Source organism: Pygocentrus nattereri, chromosome 2 (assembly GCF_015220715.1).
Source record: "Pygocentrus nattereri isolate fPygNat1 chromosome 2, fPygNat1.pri, whole genome shotgun sequence".
Taxonomy (NCBI): Eukaryota; Metazoa; Chordata; class Actinopteri; order Characiformes; family Serrasalmidae; genus Pygocentrus; species Pygocentrus nattereri.
In genome coordinates this window covers 47,563,004-47,581,404 of record NC_051212.1, presented here as the reverse complement: position 1 = coordinate 47,581,404, position 18,401 = coordinate 47,563,004, and the positions used below count along the sequence as shown (strand labels likewise).

The 18,401-nt window shown below is 40.6% G+C and overlaps 1 protein-coding gene across 1 annotated transcript; it reads right to left on the bottom strand.

Moving 5' to 3' along the window:
* Window positions 1-201: 201 nt before the first annotated feature.
* On the bottom strand, window positions 202-3,259 carry rgs13 (regulator of G protein signaling 13). The gene is made up of 5 exons (XM_017700259.1): window positions 3,109-3,259; window positions 2,940-2,999; window positions 2,414-2,475; window positions 1,935-2,101; window positions 202-1,503 (listed from the first exon to the last, which is right to left on the bottom strand). The coding sequence occupies exons 1-5, from the start codon at window positions 3,177-3,179 to the stop codon at window positions 1,318-1,320; spliced, it is 546 nt and encodes a 181-aa protein (XP_017555748.1). The 5' UTR covers window positions 3,180-3,259; the 3' UTR covers window positions 202-1,317.
* Window positions 3,260-18,401: the final 15,142 nt, after the last annotated feature.

Below are 18,401 nucleotides of genomic sequence, written 5' to 3'. Positions count from 1 at the left end.
GTCATAACTGTGATGTGGTCTCAAACTTTCGGTTGAGCAGTTGAGAAAACTGTAGGGGATGTCCAGAGTCGTCCAGGCAAGCATTTTGTTTTGCGCATCATCAATGCAGAAAACAGATGATCTACATATGAAAAATGCTCAGTACAGACCGAAGAAATCCCCAAATGCATGATTACAAAAAAATCCACGTAAGTGAAAAGATTTGTTTTAAGGTTTGGATTTATTCAATATCTCATAATACAAGCCACAGGCAAGTAGAAATATGCGCATCATCAATGCAGAAAACAGATGATCTACATATGAAAAATGCTCAGTACAGACCGAAGAAATCCCCAAATGCATGATTACAAAAAAAATCACGTAAGTGAAAAGATTTGTTTTAAGGTTTGGATTTATTCAGTATCTCATAATACAAGCCACAGGCAAGTAGAAATATGCATAGAAAAAGTATTTCCACCAGTGAAATACTCGAACAAGTGTCTGTAATGGAGCCATAATTTAAAACAATAAGCACTGAAACAGTTAAATATTTACAGACAGTCAAACTCTTACTCTGTAGGTTATCTCCTGAAAAGATTTCTTAGGTAGATTGAACAAAGCTGACTAATTTAAAGCTACATTGAGATGTAGAAGCCATTTTGCTCGCATAAGTCTCACTTTGTATTACCGTTTACCCTTGAGGACAATTCCTTTCACATGAAAAACATTTAATCTCCATCGTGGATCAGTATATGAGGGCTTTTGATTCAATAGTGGACAAACAGTCTTGTAAAGAAGCGAACAGTTAATCGGATGGACTGATGGTTCTTGGATTTAGTCCAATGTTCTTGAATCATCTGGGGGCAACATGACCTGGGACCCTCTCGTTGAATCCTGTTACAGTGGGCCATCACTTTTGCCATCCCATCACAAACCGCTAAAGCATTGCTCACCAGAAACAACATCTGCTTATTTTACTATTTAGATCAGGCCTTATCAGTGGAAGTGGTACACAGAGATTACTGCAAGGATTTCCCCCTCTTCAGAAAAAGTACCAGCTACCTCAGGGACCCCACATTTTGGTTGGGGTGACTCAGCTACAAAGGAAGCTCAATTTCCTTTGTGAGCGCAATCCTCAGCCACTTGCGTAGTGTAGTAGTACAGCAAGGCAACAGACATAGGTAGCTGAAGCCAGTTGTGCCACTGTCCAGGTTCTGCATGTCTATAACAATCCAGGACTTGGCCTTGTCACCTGACAGTACTCCTCAATGTCCTTGTCCTCTTCCTTAGAGAGGAGTCAAAAAGTTTTCCAGGCTTCTTCTCAATAAGCCAAGTCCATCACACCTTGATCATATCCGAGACCGATTCCAAAAGTGTTCTGTAGAGGTCAGAGCGGAGGAACCTGGGGTATGAGTCTTTCTCCATCAAGCCAAACACTATCCTCTGGGCCTCGTCGAAGCACCACCTGGTGGGGGTCTGAACATTCTGCTTGATTTCTTCCCTGGTTTTGTGGTCAATGTTGATCTGTGGGACATTGAGAAAACACTTGTGTAAAACATCTTCCAGGTAATTCACTTTTTATAAATAACCTTCACCAGTGATTCCCGAGCCTGGCCCTGGCCCCTGCTTGCTTTTCCCTACTTTAACAAACTTCCCCTCTGGAAAGGCTTGTTGATTAGCTGAATCAGGTTTGATCAGGTGTGGTAAAGCTGGGGAAATTCAAGACAGTGTCCAGGACAGGGCTACTCCAGGAACAGGACTGGAAAAAGCACTTGTGACTTTCCAAGTGCTATTGAGGCTACCAGCCTCAGTTCAAAATGGGCTTGTAGCTCTACCTAATGTACCAACGTGGTCCCAGACCCTGCATAGATTTTCTTCCATACCTAAGGCTTAGTGACTTCAATAAACTGTTTTACAGCTTGGTAAATGTGAAAGAAGTGATTGAACATTCTTACCTCTTTGGGTGCTTCAGTCTGGATGTAGCGTTCGAATATCTTCTTGGCTCTGGAGTTCAGCCGAGAAGTGGACTTGATTTTCTTGTACTCCTCACAGATCAGCCAGAATTCGATGTTCTCATCACTGAATTCAGATTTGAGGAAGGACTGGAAAGTTGCCATACCATCTGTAGGAGGCAAGAGGAGCAAACATCAGTCCATCTTCTATATGAGTGGCTTCACAAAGAGCTTTTGGGGATATCTATCATTAGTAGATTAGCTGACTTCTTGCATTGGATATTGCTGAAAGAAACTTATGGACATTGCAAACACAGCATTTGCATAGTTATATTTAGACATATTTGCCTCCCTACAGCATCTGTGCCTTGCAATTGGCAGTTCTACTTTACATATCTGCCCATCGCTGCTGCAGAGTGACCAGGATACAGGCTAGCATTGTATTCCAGAAACTAGCGAGCTTTATGGTGTACTGTACTTACTTTTTGATTTAAGAAGACTTTCCAGTGACTGCGACCAGAGGAGGGTTTCACTAGATTTGAATCTGTTTGAGGAGAAGGATATGAAGATCAGTTGTAGTTTTATGAGACACCTTATCCATTAGCAACATTAACATTTCACATTTTTCGTAAATTGCCACTAGGTACCAAATGAGGTGGGCAATATGGCAAAATGGCATATTATATTATGATTCTCAATGACATTTTGATTGGAACAGACAAAATAGAACGTTTATTGCCACATATATATAAAAAACATAATAATGATAGAAAAACCTACAACTACTATGATTTTATTCAATATTTCACATACTGCACTGCACTAAATCCAATTAAACAGGCCTAATTAAGCCCACTTTGTAATAAAACATGCCGTTAGTAAGTGTTCTTTATATATAGACGATATGCATGATATGCTCATATCATAATAATGGTAAAGTATCCTTAAATTGCCCACCCCTAATACCAGAACCCCAAAAAAACAACATAAAACAAATGTGAAACTCACTTGTCCGTCATTGGGGTTTTTGCAAACTTGTAGTGAAACCGCCATTTAAGATCTTTTCTCCTGTGGTGGGAATGAAAGTTTGTTTTAGCGCCATAAGCAAATGTGGAGTTTTAGGTCTATAAACCAAAGACAAAAAGGGAAAAAGAAAAAAAGATAAAAACCAACTCACTGAGTCTGTGGTGGACTCTCCTCCTTGCTCATGTTGTCCAGCTCATTTGCACCTGGCAGTAAGCTTGGCATGCTGATGTATTCTTTGCAGTCAGGCTAGCTCTTGTGTTGTGTGTAGCTTCTGTTGGTTACCACAGGTTTTGAAACCGGGCTTGTACGTAGCAGCTTTTATAATAAGCAGTCAACTGACGGTTGGAGACGCGTCATCAAACATACATAACCGCAAAGAGGAAGTTTGGGGTGACGCTAGTTAGCTGGATAAGACTGTTGTCTTACTGTGCTGTCTCTCTCTCTCCCTCACTGTGGTGGACAGGGACGCATGTAAAGATGCAAATCTAGCAGTGGAAAGTTCAGTGGCCGATAAGCAAATGCTGACTTTTACCTCAGAGCTTTTTAATGAGCTCTTTGTCCCTGTTAGCACAACACAGCAGCAGCAATGCTACCTTTTGTAGGCCATAACCGTCACGTTGTGCATGTTTAACAGGACTTTGAATGAACAACACTGGTGCATCTGTAAGCATTATAACTACTATAAAGCAAACTTTAGGCAGGTTTAGTGACATGTTAGCACTGAGTACAACTGCAAATGCTCAGTGCCTATGCTAGCTTCTTTAGGAAGGTGTTCCATTCACTGTTAAAAGCTAGCATGACCATTTTTAGCCTGTCTTTAGAAACTGCTAGTCACAGAGCATGTCCTATGCCAATTTGGATCCATGGCACCCATCATAGTCAACATCGTGAGGACTTGACACATGTGCACTCGCAGAGAAATTTTGCAAATATGACAAGAGGCGCCTCGAGTTCAAGGGGATTTCCGCCGATTATACAGAAGAAAAATTCTGCATAATTCAGTGGTTGAGATGTAAACAAAGTCAAGCAGGGTGGTTTCGTGTGAAATGGTGCATTATAGAGAAATCTACCAACTTAGGTTTCTTTGGAGTGGTGGTGATAGGGACAAGGGGTTGTAATGTCTACAATGCTAGAGAAAAAACAGCATAGACTAGCATGGCTGGGTACCAACAAAACCAGCATTTGTTTTGAATTGTTGGTATGCTGGTCAGCAGCAATGTAATTTTATATGCTGGTCGCCATGAAAAACAGCATATGTTCTATTTCGGATGGTGGTATGCTGGTCAACCAGCATGACCAGTTTGTGTGAACAGCTAAACCAGCACCAAACCAGCACAAACCAACTTTCTCCACCAGCTTTAGGCCACGATTTTATTTTAAAACTATTGTAAAACAATGTCTCAGACATCAGGCTGCATATTCATAATCATTTTATGTCACAAGTTTCAGTCAGGGAGTTTTTAGAGGCAGACGTCTGGTTCCTATCACCACCACTGTGAATAATTCTGAAAAAATTCTGAAAAAATTCTGAAAAAAAGAAAAAAGTTTCTTTAGAATGAAGCATTTCACACCAAACCACTCTGAATGACTTTGTCTACATATTAACCCTTTAATTATAAAGGAGGTTTGAACTATTTTTTCCTCTTCAAATTGGTTGGATAGAGCTTAGCTCGCCTGATATATTTCACAAGGACCATTCTATTCTGATCTATTTTTGTACTCTCATTTGTGTTTCTCGCTAGTGAGCAAGATCAGCTATCCATTTTGCATTAGACTGTGGCCTTTGAGAAAAAGTCAATGCCCGCAGGTGTTTCAAAGCATATCCTGTTTATATTTAGGGTTTCAAAACTGTAGTATTGGAGTTCAGTGGCACTGCATAGTTTAGGACAGTTTAGTACAACTAAAGATTTGTTAGATCTAAATTAGTTTTTAAGATTAAGTTATCCTTATTAATCCCACAACAGGAAAATTTCACCTCCGTATTTAACCCATGTGCAGTGAAACTCCACATACACTAGGAGGTAGTGAGCGCACTTGCCCGGAGTGGTGGGCAGCCCTATCCGCAGTGCCCAGGGAGCAGTTGGGGGTTAGGTGCCTTGCTCAAGGACACCTTGGTCATGTAGCGTCGGCACTGGGGATCGAACCTGCAACCTCCCATTCACAGGGCCAGTTCTCTAACCTACAGCCCACATTTAGTAGGTAGCTTCATGAAATAGAGTTCCAAACTGCCTGTGGATGCAACATCAGCACAAGAACTGTGCATCAGTGAGCTTCATGACATGGGTTTCCATGTCCAAGCAGTTGCACACAAGCCTGAGATCGAATGTGTTTTCTGGAGGGATTAATCATGCATTGCCATCTGGCAATCTGATGGGTGAATCTGGGTTTTGTGGATGTCAGGAGAACGCTACCAACTGGAATTCATAGTAGCAACAGTAACGTTTGGTGGAGGAAGCATAATGAGCTGGGATTGTTTTTCCCTTAGTTCCAGTGAAGGGTAATTTTAAGTGTACAGCATACAAAAATTGTTCCCCTGTGCACAAACTTGGTCCATAAGGACATGATTTGATCAGTTTACTGTGGAGGAACTCCAGTGGTCTGCACAGAGCCCTGACCTCAACCCCACTGAACACCTTTGGGATGAATTGGAATGTCAATTGCGAGCCAGACCCTCTCATCCAACATCAGTGCTTGACCTCACAAATGCTCTTTTGACTGAATGAACACAAATTCCCTCAGACACAAAGGGTATATACGATTGGCCATATAGTGTATGCTAACTACTGTAAAAACCTAGCATGCTAAAGCTAACCACTGTTTCTCTTTCTCCTTGTGACTATTGCATCTAGCACAGCTTTAGAGGCATTATTTCATATGAGAACATCCACGCCATTCACTACAAGCCAACCACATCTAAGCCGGGGGCCATTCCCCGGAGCTGCAGGGGTTTTTACTTCTGTAAACAATGTGATTTTTAGGGACAGTGAAGAGGTCAAGTTTCTCTACATGGGAAGGAGGAATGTTTGTGTCCCGAGGGATGTCACCAGACAGCATTAGAAAGCCCCATTCAGTTCCACTTCTCTTTTTTGTTGTTCTCAGAACCTGTTTGATATTTCAGATGTACCTGTTTTAGCCAGTATCCTCATTTCTCAGTATCTGGGTCAAAGCAAAAATTGAACTAGCAAATATGCAATATCTTGATTATGTATGCAAATATGCCCTTATGAAAACTACTACATGATGTTGATGTCCTTGTGAAAGACAAATAGACCATGCAGCCAGCTTCAGATTCCATATATTCAGTAACTAAAGTCAGGACATTTTCAACTTCCTATACAACTTTGTTAATCAGATCAGCCAAACAGTCCCAAAGCTCATGGTCACAGGTAAAAGTTTGGGTACTCTTGGTCAAATTACATGTTTTGTTGAAGTGAAGAGAACACGGTTCTGCATGAAACTTGTGCAAAGGTCATGGTGCACTTTCTAATAACTTCAACAAACTGTGCTCTAAAATTTGCAGAAAAATGAAAGTGTATATATATATATTTTTTTTTTTTTTTTTTTTTTTTTTTTTACTTTTAACTTACAAAATCAACAAAGCATGTCATTTCACTGGAGGTGTTCAGACTTCTGCAAATGTCTATATATGCAACAAAGGCCTGTGTCTATTTTGGAGCACATATAAAGCTGAATATATGCGAGGAGATGAAGCCATGGAAGTGGACTCTGAGGGAACTCCATAAAAGACCCTAAAAGAACTGATTTTCCAAGAATGCTTCATTGAGGCCATTCACGGAAAGGAAGGAATACCTTTCATACAAGGCACATGATATTACTAGTCACAGGTTCATTCTCTTTAAGGTTGAAATAGTGGAACTGAAATATTCCAGTTTCTGTATTTAGAACACCAAAAAGTGATCACATGACCTTTTCACTGCTGATTTAGAATAGTCTGCAGAATCATATACTATATGGCAAAAAAAAAATTAAGGTGTTTCAGACATACCCTTTGCTAATAGGTTATAAAATCCATCTCCATAGCCAAACTTTGGCACACGTCAGTTGGTCTGACCTGCTAGATCTGTCTCAGTCAACTGTAAGTGCTATTTTTATGAAATGGAAGCTTCTAGAAGCAGCAACAGCTCAGCCACAAAGCAACATTGACATAAGAACTGTAAATTAGGAGCTTCGGAAAGTGGGTAATCATGGCTGAGCTGCTGCAAACAAGCCTAAGATCAATATGTGAAATGCCATATGTCGACTGGCATGGCGTAAAGCACACCACCACTGAACACTGGAAAATTAGTTCTTTATATCTTTATTTATTACGTTCTACATTTTCTAGTTTTCTCAGTTGATTGTTGTTAGCATTAATAATGATAATGAATCTTTATTTGCAGAGCACTTATCATAACATCACAATAACAAACAGCCACAACACCGACCATCACACCTATATGAGCTTGTTGGACAGGCTCCACTCTTCTGGGAAGCTTTCCACAAGATTGTAGGGTGTATCTTTCGAAATTTGTGCCCATTCAAAAGAGCGTTTGTGATGTCAGATGCTGATGTTGGATGAAAAGGCCTGGCTTACAATTGACATTCCAGTTCATCCCAAAGGTGTTCCCTGGGGTTGACATCAGGGCCCTGTGCAGGTCACTAGAGTTCCTCCACATTAAATGTATCAAACCATGTCTTTGTAGAGCTCACTTTGTGCACATGAGCTCAGTTGTACTAGAACAGGGAAGGGTCTTACCCAAACTGCTGCCACAAAGTTGAAAGCATATAATTGTCTAATATGTTTTTCTGTGCTGTAGCATTTATATCACCCTTCATTGGAACTAAGAAGCCTAAACCCCGTTAAACAGCCCCAGCCTATTATCCCTCCTCAACCAAACTTCACTATTGGTACTATGCATTCTGGTAGGTATTGTTCTTTTGCCGCTCACCAAACCCAGATTCAGCCATCAGACTGACGAATAGTGAAGTGGGATTCATCACTCATTAGAACATGTTTCCACTGCTCCAGACTCCAGTGATGCCGTGCTTTACACCACTCCAGCCGGCACTTAGCATTGCCATAGTGATCTTAGGCTTGTGTGCAGATGCTCTGCCATGAAGACTGATTTTGCAAAGCTCCTGTCTCACAGTTCTTGAGCTGATGTTGCTTCCAGAGGCAGTTTTGAGCTCTGTAGTCAATGATGTCGCAGAGAATAGATCATTTTACACCCCACATGTTTCAGCACTCTGCAGCCTTGCTCTGAGTTTGTGTGGTCTACCACTTTGAGGCTGAGCTGTTGTTGCTCCTAAATGTTTCCATTTCCCAAAAATAGCATTTACAGTTGACCAGGGCAGATCTAGTATCGCAACAGTTGCCACAACAGTATAAAACAGTTGATTATAACAGGTAATTTTGCACTGGAATAAACTTCTTAAGAGCAGCTCTGGTGATATGTTGTTTCAGTCTGTTGTGCGAACCAGATTTGAATCTAGTCTTATATTTTACCAGCTATCTAGTGGCTTATAGGTGAGTTATAAATGAGTAAATGTAAGGAAATGCGTCAAAATGATTGTACGTGCAAATCGAATGCATAATCCAGATGTAGCAGATTGAGGTTAGATTGAAAAACGCTGGATTGTGCTTTTAAGGGGTTTTTTTGCAGTACCTCTAACTCTATTGGTATCAGTGCATCTTCTTGTGCTGTGCTGGTGGTGGTTGTACATATGATCTGTGACTTTTGTTGTACAAATGCAGCTGTGGTGGTTAGTCTACGTTCTTGACTTTTCCAATGAAATATTCAGGATCCTGAACAGGCTGCGTGTTACATCTGTCCTTTAGATGAATAAATGACGCCCATCTTGATCTTGACCAGATGGTTAGGTTTCTTGACCCCATGACATCGACAGCAGCTCTGTTTTCACTTCTTGACGTGAACAGAGAAACTATGATATCATCTAGTACAGTGTGGTGGTTTCACTCAGCCGTACATAAACAAAACAGCTTCAGACTGGTTTTCTCTGGTTGTTGGCTGTTGTGTTTTACCAGACCTGCAGGCTGGATGGTCAAAAGCCCACCGTTCCCTGTCAAGAAGACACTACTGAGAAAAGCAAATGGGCAATTATTGAAATAACAGTACTTTTACTTAAAAATGGGTTTAGGTTTCTCAACCCAGGTTTGGCCAACTGGTCCCACTGAATATGATGGAGGCTACATTGCTGCTATTTATATTCTTAATCATAAAGGTGTTTCAAAGGGTTCTTGTAAGACGCCAAAAAATAACCACTTTTGGTTCCCTAAAGAGCCATGTTTGAAAAGGACATTTAGGTGGGAAGAATCTATTTTATGCCAATAGACACTCACAGGTCTAATACACAAAAATGGTTCTTCATTGAAGGAATGAGCGAGGAGGCGGACGCACACGCTGAGATAAGCGAGATTTATTATGGGCAAATCCAGGGTCGTGGTCAAAACAGTCCAGGGTCAATGAGCCGATACGTACAGATTTAGGGTACGACATGACAAGAACCAACACAAACAAAGACCAGGTACAAAGATACAATGATACAAAGACTGGCGAACACAAGGGGCAAACACAGGGCTTAAATACACGGAACAATGAGGGACAGGTGAATACAACCAGGGGCGGAGTATCCAAACAGGGGGCAGGACTGAAACCAAAACAAAGGAGCACATGGACAGGACTGGGAGGGGCCAACCGTGACACTGCCCAAAGTGTAGTCCGAAGACCGTATTTGGGTAAGGCCAGTAAGGCCTGCCAAGTTACTGTAACCCCACCCCCCTCCAATCAATGACCGAAGAAACCGTCCTTTACTATTGGGATGAAAGCTTGTTGTTACAGGACAAGGAAAAAACTGTGATAGCTTTCAATGTAAGTTAAAGAGATTTTTACCAAGCACCTTTTTGGAGCATTTCTATTGGTGAATTCATAACTTATTACATCCTCATTTTCCTTTTAAAGTGTTATTTTAAGTATTTTATTGTTAAGTATTACTTTACAATAAAGGCCTATGAATGTTTTGAGTTATTAATGAGTTATTAGTGGTTATTAATCATTATTATTTTTAAATCATTATTAAGCTGTTGTAACATATATAACTGCTTATACATATATATATATATATATATATATATATATATATATATATATATATATATATATATTATAAATATCTGTTTAGGCTGACAGGTCTACTATCAATGACTGATGGTGAATATAAATTAAGTTTGATAACACTTTCTATGAATATCACATTTGTAAGCATCGATATACACATTTATAACATGTTATAATGTGTTCATACATTATTGTAAACATGGTTATAAATGTTTATACAAATGAATTACACTGAATTACACTTTATAGCCACATTTATTATACACTATGAATTGTTAATATAATGCATTATGAACAGTATTAATAATATATAATACTGTCAGTGCCAAAGTGGTCAGTCCCAGCTTGGAGAGTGTAAAGTAAAGACAAATACAAAGTTTATTTACATCCAGTATTTTATTTCTCAGCGCTTGTGCTGTTAGGGCTACATCTTCAGGGCTTCTGAATATTCAAATGCTCCAAACAGGCCCACCAGCCTAGAATCACTGCAACAATGTGCTTTTCTTACCCATCGTCTCATTTTGTTACATTACATCACAGCAAACCAAGTACCCATCAGCCCCTCACCTGAACCCCCTCTGACATCACACTGATCGTGAAGTTACTGTGGAGTGAAGGCCTGGAGACACTACAGACAGTGGCACCCCTGTACTGGCATAAGAGAGCAGAGCAGGTGCTGGTCAGGGTTCAGTCGGATGTTTTGAAGGACATCTTTAAGAGTGACAAAAAAGATGAGTCAACAACAAAGATACGTGTGTGTCAGACAGGAAACCCTCAGCCCACCCAAATGGTTTCAGACGGATGTCTGGATGTCTACTGGGTATGACAGTGCAGATTCATCATGGGCAGATTTAATATTTGGTATACAGCACCGTGCTGGGCTCATCATTGTGGAGCGATGATTAATGTTCTCCCCCATCGTTTTCTCATCGTTGCCATTTCTCAGGCTCGATCTTGGAAAGTGCAGGTATTCTGTCATTTAAATGAGACGGGCTGCATCACTTTGTGAGACTAGCGATAGGGACAGTGGTAAGACAGCAATATCAGTCGAGTTCTCCATTAATAATCAACGCTGTTGAGCTGGAATTGTAGGTACTTGCCTAAAGAAGGGAAGAGGGAACTCAGAATATCTTTGGTGGGATTCGTGTAAGAAGCGTTTTAAGAAGGCCTCTGCGAAGGGGGACGCTCGAAACTTTCCACGGTGGTGCTGTTGTTTTCCTCTCTGTTCTCGCTTTCTCTTTTCACTGTGCACAGTGTGGCTTTGAAGACACAGCTTCCCATAAATGTGACACCTGAGCTGGCTTAACAAAATAAGCAGGTGTGGTGGTTGCGTGTCTTACGCGCTGTGCCCCCGGTGGTGAACGTGCACGAGCAAAAATGAAAGTCGTTCAAGAGGAAGTCGGCTTGGTGATACTTCAGTGCAGAGCGCTGAAGAGAACAGCGTGTACTGACGCAAAATAGAGGAAGAGCAGAGAGCGAGAGGTGTGAAAAAATAACCGTTTTGACGCCACTCAGGCCCTGTCTGCTTTCATCTCGTTGAGCCTGTCGCGTCTGTGGGCTTCTCTGCAGCAGCTCAGAAAGAAAGCAGTTAAAAAAGAACTGGTATAAACCTGGAATAGAAAAAAAGGGGGCTTTTAGCACAAGGCTGATGATGCAAACACTAGCTGGCTGTTTGTTTTGCTTTTGGCAGCACTTCAGTATAGGCAAACATTATAATGCCTTATTAAGCCTTCAGAAGCTTGTACTTGTAATTACCTGGCTGCTCCTTACTTCTTTATTAACCCCTTAAATGGGCAGGACCCACTGGTGAGTCCAAAGTATTTAATAACCTATGAATAACTCAGCCAGTTTGCATTGTAGTCCATGTAGTTGCTGATTTATAAGCCATAGTATGTAATAAGCCTGTAGTTTAGCATTAACTGGCATTTTCCAGTCCAGTTATGTGTGCATTACACCCCATCATCTTTTGCATAACATTTGAGGTGTCCATTATTATGCCCCTTATGAACTATATCAATCCAGTAACTGTTAATTAACTGGCTGTTTTATTACTGCATTATTAAGCAGTAATTATGGTGAATTAAGCATGCTTTTCAAAGCACTTTTATTTCTAGTCTTTCTATGCACTTCACTTTTTTGTACAACATTTGAGGCTTACATTATTAGGCCCTTACTTAGCCTTATTAAGCCAATAGCTGGTATATTAAATCAAGCCTTGAAATTAACAAACTCTTCATTATTATTATTATTATTATGTTATTAATTATTACTGCAAATTACAATGAATTAAGCATTTTCTGGCACATTTTTATTTTTGAACCTTTGCACAATATTGGAGGTGTCCAATATTGTCTCCTTATTAATCCGTATCAAGCCAATAACTGGTAACTAATGTATCAAACTGATAATTAGCTGGCTGCTTATTACTACATTCATAAGCTGTAATGAGAGTAAATGAAGTAGTTTCCAGAGCAATTGTAATTGTGTGTTATTTAGAGTTGTACTGATCTATACACCACAAGTCAGCACTCCTGAGGTTAGTAAGTGTGAATCTTTGATTCATGCATGAATTTCTTATTAAGGCTTAACTAGAAAATCTCCTCTGACAAAATGCTTAGTACACCCAAGTTATTGATTAATAATGTAGTAATAAACAGCCAGTTAGTTAACAGCTAATGGATTAATACTTAAGTTACCAGTCCTGGGCTTCATAAGGGTTAATAAAAGCATAATAATAGGCATTTTGAATGTTATGCAAAAGATTATAGTGTATAGTACCCAATTAATAAACCAAATAAATAAACTGCTTATGCCAGTATAGTTACTGCTTAATAATGTAGTAATAAAGAGCCAGTTAATTATCAACTACTGCCTGATTACTATGTGCATTACAAGTGCATTATAATGTATCCCTGTTTCCTTTTGGCAATAATATACACCAGCCATCAATATATTCATATGAAAGCTCAGGCTTATTCTCTTTGAAGGCAAATGCCAAGTCCCCCGCTTGGTGGGCAGATGTATTAATAGCATTTGAGTGTGTGGTTGGCGGGGGGGGTCTGTGGTTCTTCTTCCACCAACACCATGGAGACCCAGACTTGCGTGGGTGTGTGTGTGTCCTCTGCTATTTCCTCTCTCTCACTTTACGCACTTCCAGTGTACAGACCAACACTAGGCTATTGTTTATAAAAGGCAGCTGTACACAGCTTTCAGTAGCAGCAAAACCTTGTTGGTCAAAACTCAGTCAAGCCCCTCAATCCATCCATTTTCTAAGCCGCTTCTCCGTCAGGGTCGCGGGGGGATGCTGGAGCCTATCCCAGCTGTCTTCGGGCAGAAGGCAGGATACACCCTGGACAGGTCGCTAGTCCATCGCAGGGCAGACAGACAGACACAGACAGTCACTCACACACACACACACTCACACCCAGGGGCAATTTAGCATGTCCAATTGGCCTGACTGCATGTCTTTGGACTGTGGGAGGAAACCGGAGAACCCGGAGGAAACCCACGCAGACACGGGGAGAACACGCAAACTCCACACAGAGAGGACCCTGGTCACCCGGCCGGGGAATCGAACCCAGGCCCTCCTCGCTGTGAGGCGACAGCGCTACCCACCACGCCACCATGCCGCCCCAAGCACATCTCTGATGATGCCAATTTCAGCTAGTGCACCTATGGTTTTCAAGTAGTATGTTAGTGCTAGACTAACACTCATTCACACGAGCGTTTTTTGGCTGGCCTAAATTAAACACGGTTGTCTGAAGCTTGTAAAAGACATTGTATGACTTGTTTGAAGCTTTAAGACACGTTACCATATATTTTTTCCTTGTAGCAGTTCGGCAAAGCACTTCTTTCTAAGAATCCATAAGTCAAGCACCTTTATGATGATGTTCATTTCAGCTAGCACACCTATGGGATTCAAGTAGTATGTTGGCCCTAGGCTAACACTCATCCGCATGAGCGTTTTTTGGTTGGTCTAAATTAAATTTGTATCTTTGAAGCTTGTAAAAGACATTGCATGATGTCTTTGTAGCTTATAAGACATGTTAACATATATTTTACCTTGTAGCAGTTCAGTGAAGGGTCCTGGTATTGAGCTGCTGCCACTGTTTTCCATTTGTAAGAACACATCAGTCAGGCTACCATTCATTGTTACGGTCAGTGATATGTCTAGGACTCCCAGAAAGCCTAGAATGACCTTTTGTTCCTCAAAAAATTGGTTCCACAAATTGTAAATACAAACATGATTGGTCGATTCCACTATCAGATTATTGCTACTGTCGGAAAAAAGCCAATGTGGCAACTTTTTAGGAGAAAGAAAGAACATTCTTAAATTTCAATGAAAGTTAATTCAAAACTGTTTTATTTAGTCATTTTCGAGCATTTCTGTTGGGCTGATTGTCATGAAATTTCAACATGATTTAAAGCGTTCCATTCTGGAGGCAGTTGCCTAAGTAGTCACTGCCTTCAAAGGCACTTCTTTTTTTGAAAATTTTAACCAAAGAGAACCTTAGCAGGCATCACATTTGGGACACATTTGGTGGGGTGGATGTAGCATTGCACACTGACCTTGAGTTTCATGTCAAAGTTTGCATATTTCTTCTTTTAACTGATGTTTCTACATGTTGTCAAGTGGAGAACCACTCAGTGTAGACGGTAATATGACAGTGAGCATCACATGAGTCCAGTCAGAGTGAGATGAGCAGCAGTGAGCAGTGCTTTTGTCTTTAATTGCTTTAAAATGATGTCAAACTCAAGAAAACATGCTTCACGTGTACTTATTGAAGAAGGCCGAGAGGAAGATGTCATGTTCTGAGACACATAAGCTGGACGTCCGACCCAACGCCGTCTTTTAAAGGTCAAAACATGAACTTCGTCTCCTCTGCAGACCAGTTCCTGCTCCCGCCATGTAAACTTTCCCTATGATGTGACTCACATGATCAGAATATACTTTCCGAAAGGGAATGTAATCAGATACAGGTGTTTACATGACTATTGTTCTTCTATTTAACAGATTATTTACAGGATAACCCACCTCGTTCAATCGGATAGAAATTGTGTTCCGAATGGCCTCCATTGGACTAGGCTATTCCGATTAAAGTGTATACATGGACGTATTCTATTCCGATTGAGCTATTAGTTGGATTATTAATGGATTATTACGCTGCATGTAAACATGGCTTATGAAATAAAAGTATTAGTACAAAAAGCTTGATGATTCTGTGCCAAAAAAGATAAATAAGCTAAAAACAACAGTTTTTTTTTGCCTTCAATGGAGGCCTAAAGGACCCTGCGAGTTCCTGAGTTTTGGTGAGTAAATTATATGAACCTTTCCAAGGATTCAGTAATTACCAATGGATCAAAAGCATTCATAGATCTAAACTCTAGCTGTGATATTTAGTGGAAGGGTGGAATAGAATCACTTTATTTACAGATGACAGTGGATCAAAGCAGGCCAGATGCACGGCAAACAGGCTACCGCACGCAAGCTGATCTCACGTCTAAGCAAACAAGCACAAGGGTCAGCTAAAGGCAGACTGCTAAGCAAATTCATCTGAACAAACAAATAAGCCCTGAGCCAGTACACAGAAGGAAAATAAACAATGCATAAGGCTCAAAACTCTGCTAACTGAGAGAAACAGAGCCAGCATGGGAGTAGAGGCTGGACAGGGCGCAGTCAGGCCGACAGTGTACCATGACACTCCAGGTGTTGGTACAGTATTACTGACCAGCCATAACATTTAAACTCATTGCCCATTTTATCAGCTCCACTGACCATATAGGAGCACTTTGTAGTTCTACAGTTACAGACCATCTGTTTCTTTCTCTATACTGTTCTCCAATGGTCAGGACCCCCACAGAGCAGGTATTATTTGTGTGGTGGGTCTTTCTCAGCACTGCAGTGACACTGACGTGGAGGTGGTGTTTTAGTGTGTGTAGCGCTGGCACGAGTGGATCAGACAGCAGTTCTGATGGTGCTTAAACACTGTGTCCACTCACTGTCCACTCTATCAGACACTCATACCTTGTAGATGTAGATTAGTCAGAGACAGCAGCTCATCTGCTACTGCGCAGTTTGTCTTGGTCATCCTCTAGTCCTTCATCAGTGGTCACAGGATGCTGTTGGTTGGATTTTTTGGTTGGTGGACTATTCTCGTTCCAGCAGTGATGCTGAGTTGTTTGAAAACTCCTGCAGCACTGCTTTACACCAGCACAACACAAGAGTGTCCACCCTTTAATTACAGCCTCCATTCTTTTCCAGAATACTTGCTTTCAAGGGTCATTAATGTGCACCTCTGTTGGTACATTATTAGTGTCTATTTTTACAGCCTGTCTGTGGAACAACAGACTTATTCTGCCTTCCAAATGGGTGGGCCATTTGTCTCAGGAGTGCACAAATGCAGCCCTAAAATACTGCCCACTTGGACAGCCGGCTCCTTATTGGACAGCACCAGATGTAACACAGACAGCACCCTTTGTTTGAAAATTATGCAAAAAAAAAAAAAAAAGAAAAGTTTTTTCCTGATAGCAATGCTATGTTTGTAGTTTATCTGGTGGATATGGTCTTCAGGTCAACTCCTGAAGTGCTAACCAATGGGAGAGCTCGCTTCGCTTAGCTCACTTAACAATGAAATGAAAATATTAATACAGTACTGTATGTACTGTATGTACAGTACTGTATGTATGTTACACTGTATGAGCTGTATAACTCTGGCAATTTCTACATAAAGTGCAGGCGTTTTTCTCACGTGTCTATTTTTGCCATGCAATGATCTATTAATGGAAGGAATGTTAGCAATGTTGCATGTGAGAAAGGATATCTGTTAATAATCTGCTTTGACACCCACAGTGAATGCATTTTCCACTGACTCTGCTTTGTGCTATGCTTGTTGCATGTTCATGTGCTACAACGTTTTGCAGCAGTGAATTCAAGATTGAATATTAAAGATGACGAAGGCAAAGGTGAATGTGACCTTTTGACCATTGATTTGGGCTGGTATCTGCTCATATACAGCACTGTGCCATAGTCCGAAACCACCCTTCATTTATTTAATTATAAAAAAAATAACCTTGCATACGGAATGGGGAGGGGAAGATTCCTAACCACCACCTGGAACGCCTGGTAGACCACCAAAACTGAGGGAAGAGAAAATCAAGCTGCTTCAGATCTGAAAACGCTCACCTACTTCCACTGTGAAAGGATGTGTAGCTGTCAAGAAGCCCTCACTGAGAAAAGGAAAGGGTCCTTTAGTAAAGAAAATGATTCTATATAGAACCTATATAGAACCACTCAAAGAAACATTTGCATTATTAAACGGTTCTTTGCATCATGAAAACAGTTGATGGAGTATGTGCTATAGATGGTTCTGTATAGAACAACTTGGACTAAAATTCTATGTCCACAGCACCCAAAAGAGTTCTTAGATTGTTACAATGTGAAGTTTGTAGCAGTAGAAGAACCCTTCTGGGTGCTATATAGAACGCTTTTCAAAATTCTTTTATATAGAACCACGTATCGCATATTCTACATCAGTCTGAAGAACCATTTCATGATGCAAAGATCTTTTTACTCATGCAGAGGTTCCGAGTGCTTATGGTTCTATATAGACCGCAAAATCCAGCATCATCAACAACAACAACTTTTTTTAAGTAGTTATTTTTCACTTTTTTTGCATAATTGCTCCTGAATTCTTTACATTGTTTCATGATCCGGCATCTACAGATGGCGTCTGTGTGCTCGTAGGGGCTTTGCCCTTCTGTTGTTTTGTTGTTGTTTGGGTGTCGAGTGGGATATCTCATTTTCAAGCACACCTGTATGAAGAATGTTCTCCTCTTGAAACTCAACAGAAAATAAATTACAAGCTGCTTGTTTAGCACTACTTCAAAAAATGTTCAAATAGTTCAGTATGGCTGATATTTTCACTGTTGATCTGCTGCTGCTCCAGCGATTTGAACGCCCCTGGCTTGACCAGCACAGACGAGCAAAGGAAAAACAGAGTTTTAGTCCATTTTTCTCAATGTCATTATTATTCAAATTACTGGTAAAGTTAGCTTTTAATACGTTATTATAGACAATCAAGATTTTTGCCATATTTCTCTTACAGGCTGAAAAGGAAAGTGTGATATCTGACTTTTCCTTTTGTAAATTTCTGATTTCTGTCATTGAAATTTCTGTGCAGCCATCCTTACTGCCATTAAGTGCCTTTTAACAAAACACAATGCAATGTTTTTGACTTATTGGTTTCCTTTTTTTGTGTGCGTGTGTGTGTGTGAGTGAATTCATTCCCAGGCCAACGAGAGACTTAAT